At 40.8% G+C, this 11525-nt stretch overlaps 1 protein-coding gene across 1 annotated transcript in view; it reads left to right on the top strand.

Annotated features, from left to right (window-relative positions):
- Window positions 1-553: 553 nt before the first annotated feature.
- The window catches only part of SPAG17 (sperm associated antigen 17), a 119191-nt gene continuing 108219 nt past the window's right edge, over window positions 554-11525 (top strand). The window contains exons 1-3 of the mRNA XM_074809456.1: window positions 554-649; window positions 9136-9276; window positions 9664-9723. Of these exons, the coding sequence (XP_074665557.1) occupies window positions 554-649; window positions 9136-9276; window positions 9664-9723 (297 nt within the window). The remainder of the gene's footprint in view (window positions 650-9135; window positions 9277-9663; window positions 9724-11525) is intronic.

Raw genomic sequence — 11525 nt, 5'->3', positions numbered from 1 at the left:
CTCCTGCTTTCTCCCAACTGTGCCTCCCTCTCCCCTTCTGGTCCCAGGGAGTCAACATATGGTAGTATTTGGCGGGCGGTCCGGCCCTGGGAGCGGGCCCGGCTGCCCACACCTGTGCGCTCCCCCGCCTCGCTGCTCCGCGGGCGGCCGCGCTCGGGTCGCTCCCCCGCCCTCCTCCCCGGTCAGGCCCAGCGCTTCGGGCAGCCCTGGGGATGCGACATTGACTTTGGTGGCTGTGGGACCGCGCACGGCCCGGAGCCTTCCCGCCAAGCCTCTCCGTCAGGCCGCCTGGCCCTTGGGCAGCGCCCAGGCCGCAAGGCCGCCGCCGGCCCAGGAGGGGCCCGGGCGGGACACACGCACAGCCGGCCCCGCCGAGCACGGAGGCTCCCCCCGGGGCGGGGCCCAGGGCCTCCCGGCGGAGGGTCCGGCCGCTGCCCGTGGCTCGTACGACACGAACGGCCCCGCCGGTTGAGCGCGGCCGGAAAGCGTCACCCCGCGGGGAAGCCGGTTGCCATGGCGACGCGTGGGGCCTTGCCCGCCATCCCGCACCGCCATGGGCCCGAAGCGGCCCAAGACCGGCGGGGTCGCCTCGGCGGGGGCCGCGGTTAAGAGCTGGGAGGCCGCGCTGGTGTCCGCCCCCCTCGAGGAGGTGAAGGCAGCCGAGGGGCAGCCAAGGGGCAGGGCAGGGGCCGCTCGGGGCCGCCTGAAGGGGAGGGGGGGGGACGGACGACGGGACGACGACACCAGGCCGGAGGCGGCCCTCACCGCTCCTCTGGCCTGGTTGTCGCAGTGTCGCTGCCGGGGGCTCCGCGGGGTCCCTAGGGTCGCCCCGCGGAGGGCTGTGAATCGTCTCGAGGGGCGGGGGAGCTGCCCCCCTCCCCTTCCACCCCCCCCCCCCCCCCGAGCAACGGCCCAGCAGGTTTTTTGCTTTTCCTCCTCGGCGCTTTTCTTTCTGGGGCTCTGGGTGCCAAATTTCGGCTCGGAGTGAACTTTTTATAAACTGCTGAACAACGAGGTTTGATGGAGGTGCTGACACAGCATTAACTGTAGCGTTGAAAATGTGAGGCTGTAATTTTCCTGCTTGAGTGTGTGCAGCTAAAAGGCACTTTTCTTTTTCTTTTTTTTTTTTTTTCTTTTACAGCGTGTGAGGATCTAAAGGCATATTTAGGTTTCCAGGTTCTATGTAAGCAATGTAATTCTAATAAATCTTGACTTGCAAGAGAGAATTTGGTTTCAAAATAGGGTCGTAGTTTAGCAAACAATAATATTTATCTAGCACGTGTTTATCTAGCGCTGCTTCTGCAAGTGAGACAAATGACTTCCGTGGCTTCCTTGTTTGGTGGGTTCCTGTTGTGCCCCGTTAAAAAACCGAGGGTGTTTTTTGTTGTTGTTGCTGTGGGTTTGGTTTTTAATAACATGCCAGCAGTTCTGGTTAAGTATGAAGACTTTCGAATTCAGGAGGAGGCTTTTAAACTAGCTAATCAGTTTTCCTGAAAATGCCACAGAGCTCCAAAAATCTCTTAAATACTTGCTTTTACTTGTATTTGGTAGTAACCATATAGTACAAGTTTAGCCAAACAGAATCACTTTTTGAAGCAAGCTGCTCAGCTACGGCTGTTGTTTCCCTTTTTTCCCTAGAATGTAGATTCAAAGGCACTTGAGCCCTTTCTTACTTGCGAATTTCACCCTGACTCTAGGAGAACCTCCCTGAAGCATGAGAAGGGGGTGGAGGTTCAATCTCCATCACATACTCAGTTCCTGACCTTTCTCCTGTGCTTACTAGCAAGGTGCCAATTAGTGATTTATTTTTTTTTTTTATGGTGGTGTTTATTGTGGTTGTGGATATTGTCCAGTGAATTCACTGAACGAAGTGCTTTGTTTACTCTGCTGCTTCCACATGTAATTTATTACATTTGTTAAATGCAAACCATTATATTGGAGTATTTTAAAAGGTAGGAAATAAAGTGCTCAAATTTTAGGAAATGCCAGAATTTGGATTATTCAGGACCACACATTGAGGCAGATGGAAGGAAATGTTGAATATGTTCACTGAATGGGGCAAGAATTCTGTGGGAAAAAATATGCGATCATCTAATTAAAGGTTATCATAATGCCTATACTCATAGGGGCTGAATTAAGATTCCTTGGTTCCTTAATTCTGGTATTGTCCAACTGTTTTCTGTTCCTGTTAAGCTAATTCTACTTTCTGTGTCTCGCTGTTAGCAGACAGAACCTTAGGAACATGGGAAAAACTGTCTCCCTGCTGCGGTCAGCTTAACTCAGGCTTCTGTGATGCTGGGCGGCCGCTGAAATTTCTTATTGCAGGAAGATTCTTATTCAGCTCTTATAGTCATGGGCAGGAGCATACTCCGTGCAAAACTATCAAATGCCAACAAATCTCTTCTGAGCATGTGTGAATCAAGATTCATCAAGTCTGGCCAAATGTGGGTATACTTAGTGTAAATAAACGTGCTCTGTAAAAGCACATCTTTGACTCAAGTATGTCTGTGCTGCCAAATTTAGTTCCTTCCTCTTGAACACGGGGGGAATTTAATATCTTAATTACTTAATCACATAGGGTTTTTTATTAAAGGATAAACATGATTTTTAAAAATCAAATCTCATTCTGCAAGTAGTCTAACCACACTATCCCCACCACCTCCCCAGTAATCCTGTAGCATACAAGATTTAAACTCAAATATATAAAGGTCAGGAACTGAAAGCAGCCTGTAAAAGAGAATGTTGAGCAACATTAATTGTAGGTGTCACCACACACTGCACAAAATTATTTCTTACTCCTCAATATTGTATGTGATATACCACATCAATCTGAGATTATTTGGGATATGACAGGAACTCCTATCAATTAAATAAATTTCCCTCCTTGTAATCCATATATAAAGAATTTTAAAATTTTTCACTCGTATCAATTTAGAGAATATTCTTTCCCTTTAGTGGAGTCAAAGGGAATTTACTAGAACTGGTTTTAAATTGTACCAGATAGACTGAGCAATGAAATTTCACATTTTAATGTGTGTTTATGACTTATAATATTTTATTAGTCTGATCTATGAAAAGGAGTCATTTTTCCAGTGGTGTTAAGATTTTATGGACGGGTATGCTAACTAAAATATGATTTAAATGGTATTTACTAACCAAATAATTGCTTTTACTAAACACACTGTGAAAACTGGCAAACAGACAACTTAAAAACATGTACAGAGGAAATATGGATTTTGCAGAGCCCCACATTATAGTTTATATACGTCTTTTTTGTTTCTAATGTGCTATGCAGAAGAACATGGAGCTGCAAGTTGTATTTGCCTTCAGATATTTTATGAAGATATTTTCATTGGGTTCACTGCAGAATTAAATTACAGAATATAAAATAAGATTCTTAGTTTTAAACTTTGCATGCTTTAAGTAGTTAAAGGGCACTATTTGCTAAGTGAAAAGTGAATTCTGGGCAAATAGAGCCCTTAATTGAAATAACTGTTATCTATTCTATGTTCTTATTAGATAGTATAACTAAGCATAGCAACTGGAAGCCCCATTGTGCTCTGACTTCCCATCTTTATGGTTTCTCTCATTTTATTGGAATTTCAGGGCCTGAAAATTGAACTGAAATTAAACCTTACAACACTTAAAATGTTCTGAATAGGATGGCTCCACTCTTGATTACTATTCACGTTGCTTCCTCTTCAGAGAAGAATTAACATTCAATTGAGCTTTGATATTCTCTAACCTGCTCATATTATATAGCAAAAGCTCAGGCTCTTAAAATCAGAATCCATTAGCAATATGGGGGTGTGTTAATCAGTAGATAATGAAAGTGGACTTGCAGATTTCTTGGCAGTGATGCCCTACACAGTCACTATGTCAGGGCTACAAAATTGCTGATGAGCAACCAACCTTTTCCAGTAATGCAGCTGTATTTACTGATTTACAAGCTTCCTCATTGTTGAAAGCAAAGAGTGCTAGAGGTAATACCACTCTAAATATTCATAAATCACTAATAAATCTCATTATTTCTGAGGCATTACTTAAAAATCAGGAGATTAAACAAAAAAAAAAAAGAGAAAACCCCCCAAAAAAACCCAACAAAAACCCCCCATTAAATACCACAAGAATAAGTGATGATGCAAAATGACAGATACTGAGATTGCCTGGAAATGGGGGGGGGGGGGGGGGGAGATGGCCGCTTGGTGCTTTTCCTGGCCAAAGAGATCTAGAAACTGGTACTGCAAAAACAAACAATATACCTGACTTGTTCAAATGTGTTCTCTAGAACAGCTCCCCTTTTGTGTCTAGGAAATGAAGCAGAAAAAATGAGGTATGTTTAAAAAGGGAACAAAATTTTGTGAGCTACATCTGCTTTTTCTTCAATGTGAATTGAAGTTAGAGATTTTCTAAATATACCTATGTTATTCCAATACTACTGTGACAAATAAAATATATAGTCTGCCTGTACTGGTTTTTAATGGTTGGAAAAATCACATTACAGAGGAACACAATGGAGTCTTGAGAACAAAATCGGGAGAAGATGAGATACCTTCTGTGTTTTGTGAAAACAAGGATTTTGGAAAACTGCTAGCTGCTTACAGGGAGCTTTCAGGGTTAGGTGGATCTTGCTGGGATTGGAGACTCTTCACCTGCAGGCATACAAGCTTCCCACATAGATGGTTATTTCTGAGAGAGACTTTGGTGCATTTCAACTTTTGTCATGGCCAAGAGTGTTAAAATGGCAGAGAGTGTCATTTCTGACAATGATTGTCACTCAGTGTTTTCCAGTGAGAGCGGTCTGGCCTCCTCTTAATTGGAACTTGTTTCAGATTGTTTAAGGAGTATTCAGTCACCAATGCCACATTTCCAGCTTCAATTTTTTTTTCCATTTATGTTTGAATCAGCATTGTTGATTCTGTGGGCTATCTGCTTCCTGCATTTTGGTCTTTGTTCACAGTATGTAGCGCTTGCGTTGTACTCTCAATGACAGCTTCCCTAGACTGTTTCCATGCTTTTCCAGTAGTTATTTTTATGGTTTTCTCTATCCTGTTCTTTAAGCTGGGAACCTCATTTGAGGTAGCCTTAGGGTCACTAATCTATCCTCTTTCAGATCCTTTCTCAGGTCTCACTTCTACAATAACATTTGAAAGAATTAAACTAAGTAGAGGAGCAGTTGTATATTGAGGGAGAAAATATTTTTAAAGTAACCATATACATTTTACTGCTTTTCCTTCTCATTTTTATGTTGTGATTTTAGGTGGTGAGCTGTAGAAGCAGGGTCTGTTTCTTCTCTATCCTTTCAGTGCCTTGAACATTAAGGATAGTGTTACAGTATTGATAATATAAGGGCAATATTGCAAAAATAATAGATTTTTTTAAGGTCAGAAAACAGCATAGTCAATTAAACACCTTAAACTATATACTAACACTGCACATTCACTGTCCTTATTGACTTCAGTTGCTGCTCTCAATGTTCAGCTTTTCTGAAAAATGATTTCGAGGGCTTCAAAATTGGTCAGTCTAGAAATGGATGACATGCTATTAATGACTCTGGGAGTTCTTGATCATTATTCCCTGTTGAAGTGCATGTGGCTATTTCTGGTATTTATCTAGTTCCAATTCCCAGGTATTACACTTTTTTACAAAAGGAATATATTTTTCTTCATTTTGCAGCTAGGGAGATATGGGCTATCTTTAATACTGTTTAAATTTTTACGCAAAAAACCTTGTATTGAGTTGCATATACTTCTGTAGAATTAAGTTAGGTGGGACTATAATTTTCAATACCAGTTATCTTGTAGAGGCTCATTCCATGTATTTTATTTTTGATATATTAGCCTGTGTTTTGCCTATGCTATAAATATTCTCATAGCTGTTCTGTGGAGAAGCTTTAGCAGCTTGTTTCTTTGAAGCAGAGAATTTATGGAGGGGGAGGGATGTGGCACACTGATGTCAAGGGCATACATTTTTCTGAGAATGTTTGTGTTTGGATAAATGCGAAGTTTTTTTAAAAATTCATTTTCCACAAGCAGGACTTACTTTGGTGCTTTGTTACAGGCTGCTGTGAAGGTGAGCACCACAGTGGAAATCAGGAAAGTTCTTTGTTCCTTATAGTGTCTTTCCAAGGCATGCATAAGTATCATGAAGGAGAGTCTTATTGCTCAAACATAACTCTGAAAGTGCCTGGAAAGTATTGGAGGGACGAGAGAGTAAGAGTTTGGAGAAGGAATCTGAGGATGGAGAAAACTGGAATGGGATCAGATAATGAAACTAGGGACTAGCTGGACAAGGAGACTGAGGACAAGAGCTAGGGGAGCAAGTAACAGATGTGGGAAGCATTAGAAGTGGTGGAACTCGGATGAGGAACAGAGTGAAAATGGAAGGAGAAATGAGCTAGGGACAGTTGTGATCAAGAAGAGAGAGGACTATAAGGAAGGCAGGTTTCACAGACATCCTTGTTGAAGGATGATGCTAATCAGCGCTGAGCAGGTTTGATTTGTGGGTACCAAGATACCAGCAGGTTTTAAGGAGGAGCTGAAGAAGGCGTAGGCAGAAGTTTTAGGATTCTCTGATGGAGATTTCTTTGCGTATCTGAAAAACTGCAGGAAGTTGTGGGAGCAGGCTCTATCGTGCTGCTGGACCATGCTTCCCCTAGCATCTACAGTAGAACCTGACATTCTGCTGCTCTTGTGCTGTCAGCATCTGTCTGTGGGACTTCCTGGGCCTTGTTCCCCTCTTTTGGTGGTTCTCACTGAAGTAGGCAGCGTAGTGATATCAGTTGCTCCATTAGCAAATGTTGTAGGTGTTCTAAAGGCTCCGTCTCTGCTGGCGAGCTCTGGGGACACCACAATACTGTCACATGAAGGCATTTCGATCTCAATTCTGAAAGCCTAGAAAATGATGCATTTGCACACAGGTATGGCTGTCTAAATGCTCTCTGTTCAAAGAACGGTAAAGTTCTTGTGTCCCAACTCTTGGCAGCTATACAATGACATCTTTAACTTGAATTCAGATTAACTGTGACTCCTGCGCACATGTTTTGGTGACAGTATTGGAATACCTAGTTCTTTCATATTGCTGTGCACCAGTAGATATCTTGACAACTTTAGGCAGGAGGAGGTATTGTCCCCCGTCCTTCCCCCAACTAGAAAGGGGAAAAAGAAATTCAGTTTACTTGAGGCAGTCTCCACACAGACCATTCCTGCTGCTGCTTCTCCAGTGGGCAGTGCCTGCTGCCCCAAGTCAGCTGGACACTCTCCTTTCATAAATTCCATCGTGTTTGCATGCTCCTAGAGCATCAGTGACATGCTTGCACTCTCCTGCATTTTGTAATTTAAAAAACTTAAGGTTTCTTTTGTGCTGCTGTAAAACGTCAAGGAAGTTTATGGTGTGGGGAACTGTAGGGGCCCTTTTGGATTCGGTATCTGCTCTGTAGCTACTTGCAGTTTCAGAAGACTATGCTTAGTGACCCAGGTGATCTTTCCATCTTTTTTTGTTTCGCTGAATATTCTGTGGTTTAAAAAATGAAGCATGTATGTATAATCACATCATGCCGTATTCATGTGATGTTATGCTTTTTTACCTTAATAGTATGACAAATTGTTTCCCTCCCTGCAAGCATTTATTAGTTTGAAACTTAGGTCAAGTGTTGCTTTCTCCCATTCCAAGTCATTAGTTACTCAAATTGCAAATATTTAGGTAGTCTTTTTTTCTGCTAAGAGAAGGAACAAATGAAGAAGGGTACAGTAAAATGGAAAAAGAAGCTTCTCCTTTTACTATTTATATCTAACTTTTTTTTTGGAGCAGTCCTTTCCCTCACTGTTTTTGTTCCTCTTTTCCACAAGGACTTTATATATAATATACACATATTTTATAATATATATAATTCTATATAATTATATATAATATACAATATACACATATTAAAATATTTCCACCAAAATCCTAAAGTTACCACCCTCTCTTAAATTTGTCCTTAAAATCTTTCCCTGCTATGATGCACGCTGGACTGGTATGTGACACTGCTTAACCTGGTCCTGATCAGCGTGACAGTGTCTCAGGACTACCTTGGTCTTACTGAAGCTCTTTCCTTTTTTACCTTTATGCAGCTTTATTGATATCCTTGCATTTTACACATGCAGGTGTGCAATGAAAAACAAAATATTTGGTGGTTATCCTAAAGAGTGTACAGCACGACCATTGGAAGTAGTTATGGTTCAGGTGCCACTGATGCTGATAGACAATACTCTGGAGTGAGATGCAGATGTGCTGGAGAGCCACTCACTTTGTGAAAGGGATTCCAGTAGGTTAAAGCCAAAGAAATGGGAGGGAAGTGTAGCCAGTAAAAGTTGCTTAAATTACATAATTTTGAAGCTTTTGTGGATGTATATCACTAAATAACGTGTTCCAGTCTTCTCCTGTTCTGCATTTCTTTAATGCTGAAATCAGATTTTTTTCATAAAAATGTGTGTTTTACTGCAAATGTTTGAAAACTGCTAGTGTTTTTCATTTGCCAATTTGTACTGAAATATAATTTGCCATTGATAAATATTTTTTCTTAGTTCAGAATACTTAGTGAAACTGTGTAAGAACCATGGTATGCATAAATACACTCTCATAAAATATAAAAATATATACAAATAATGCTACAATTTTCAGAAAATAGTATCTGGCCATTATCTAATTCTTGGGATGAGGGAGCTGAAATTTGGTTGCTTTTTCCTACAGCAAATTATCACAATAATACATGTATTCAATGTCAATAATACTTACATTCAATATTCACTTCTTGTTTGCATACTGAACTGTCAAATCTGCAAATGACGTTTGAAAGTTACTTTTATCTTTGTGTGCTGCTAACGCAGCGTTTGCCTGCGAGGAGGTTTGTAGGGGTTGTTGGTAGGCATTTGTGTTTTCCGTAGCATGCTGCTGCCACCTGATGGCAGAAAGAATTGGGACGAAGTAGTATGTGCTTGGGGTTGTATACGGTTTATTTCAGTGTGATTAATACAGTGATGTTTAACATGTCTTAAAGGGAGTAACCATCTCTACAGGATTACTCCTTGAAACTGCAGAGAAGCACTTTTGTTTGCTTGAGCATTAATACCTTAAATGTTTTATTTTGGAAAATAGGATGACTGGAAGCCTAGCATCGCTTTCGTTATTGGGACAAAAATTGAGGATGAAATCCACACCAAGGCCCTGTCTCTTGCTGTGCAGGTGCCACAGCGGAAGCTCTTCAGCGTGGTAAAGCGTGAAGACATTTTCAGACAGGTAGTCCAAGACAGGAACTTTTAGTAACAAACCAAACCCTAGATCTTACTTTTAGATACTAACTTCTTTGGCCTGTGGTAACTATAAATTTCATACTCAGTTGAATTACTCTGGAAGTTTTAAAAGTTACACTAATTCATAGAAGTTAAAAATGGAAAAAGAAAAGTTTACTGTGTAAGCTGGTCTGCTCCCTGTAAATAGTGAGGTTTTGTTAGACTTTTCTTCAAGGTGCTAATCACAAAAGCTTCCTCCCTAAGGTAGAAGGGTACCATAAGATGATTCCTCACTCTTTTGGAGTGTGAGTGTAGTGTTTGCAAAAGGGAACAATGGGTAAAATAATTTGTGTAAACTTAAAATCTCACAATAGAATGCTTTATTTTCTTGCAGGTCAGAGAATCTGGGAATCAAAAGGGAAAAAAGGTTAAGAATGTGCCTATGTACTCTGAGGTAGGTTAAAACATGTATTGCAGAGTCAGTGCTCTTTTACACTAAAATAAGTAGAGCCATGTGATTGTGTTACATACCTAAGTAAATGCAAATCTATTGGATGTAGCTGGTAAAAACACTCAAGCATCCAGATACTTAAAGTACTTTCTTTTTGTGATACCAACAGTGTTCTGTTCGATTGCTAATGAAGTGAGGATCAAGATGTCTTCTTAGGGATATAAGTTTTGTTATGTTACGAATATGTTTTGTAGTCATATTTTGATGGTGGTGTCACAAATTATACAAAAATGATTGATTAGACTCTGCTTTCTCAGATGCTCCCAGTAATTTAGGAACTTATACCTTCATTTATGGGAATGCAGTCCCATAAATGAAACACCATCTCTGTGTGATAGTATCCCTTATAATCTCAGTTTGGTGTTAAATTCTAGCCTGGTTCATCTAGTGGGATGTGTCAGCAGGATTAGGAATCATGCTTAGTACAAAGAGTACTTCCTCCTACCTTGTTAATGTTTTACTTACAGCTTGTGAGAGGTTATAAAATCCTGTGATTAATTAGAAGATTGTTTAAAATTTTCTCAGGTAGAGTTTTATGGCTCTACAGACCTGGAGCATAAAGAATTTTGGATCCCTCTAAAAAGATCTTGTTTGCGTTTTAGTCCTGCAACGACTAATAAACTTTTTATGTGTCTCAGGTTTTGGTGGACTTTATAACAGGTCTTTTTAGTTGCAGTCTGTTTTTCAGTAATGCCAGACTACTATCTGAACAAGTCCCTTTGGAATTATTTACCACTGACACAACTGTGAATTTTATGCAATTAACCCTCTTCGTTTAGGACTAGCCTCCCAGGCAAATTCACCCTTGTGTTACCTGGTATGTAAAACCTCTTCAGTCCTACTGACAGAAGGATTTTGAAGTCTGGCTCTAAGCAGAAGCTTTGTATGATACCTGTATTTAATTACTAAGAGCAATTTTCCTTGTGAAGTGGATACTTATTAAATTCCAGCTGTCAGTGCTGTGTCTCATTAGCTACTTACTTTACTCCTCAAAGACATTTTTTTCCTCCCCTCCTTTAACAGAGAATATAAAATGCCTGTTCTGACCTTTTGCTTGGACTCAGTTTCCGTTCTGGCTGTAGCAAATTAAAAGATTGATCATGTTGCCACAAGCATTAAGATCCTGCCTCTCTGGGCGAAATTTGCTCCTGAGCATTCACTTAAAGTCCACGTGCAGTTTGTGCATTCAGAGCTTTCACTGCAGTAAGGAGTACGAGGTTAGCACAACAGAGGGTTGGGAAATGCTCTTCTGAGAGGAGCATTTCTGTCTTCACTGCATAGGGTTCTTCTCTGTGGTAGGATTCCATGCACTGGCATTTCCACAAGCACATATTCATTTGGAGGCAGACTGTAAATGAGATTCCTGACGTTTAATGGTCTTTGAACATAAGACATGTACATGTGTGTGAATTTGGGGCTGATAACATGCATAGTAATGCAGTTGTTAATGGTATTTATAGTAACATTGTTACTTATGTCATTGATCTTGCACACTGTCTACTGAAATGCAGGGGTTTTCATAAATTTCAGTCTGCTGTGCCTGCAAGCCAAGAAACTTTAACTGTTCTTGGTATATTGCAGGCTAATTATATATCATATACATATATATGACATATTAAAATAATTCCTGTTGTCTATTCTAAATCAGGGAATTTGCCCTTCAGGGAATTTGCTCTTATTGTACAGAGTGAAGGATAACAGGGCAGGATTTACGAATATGTAGCTAAAAGATTTCCAAATCCAGA

The sequence above is a fragment of the Strix aluco genome, chromosome 2, assembly GCF_031877795.1.
Source record: "Strix aluco isolate bStrAlu1 chromosome 2, bStrAlu1.hap1, whole genome shotgun sequence".
Taxonomy (NCBI): domain Eukaryota; kingdom Metazoa; phylum Chordata; class Aves; order Strigiformes; family Strigidae; genus Strix; species Strix aluco.
The sequence above is the reverse complement of the archived record's forward strand: the minus strand, read 5'-3'. Positions and strand labels throughout refer to the sequence as shown.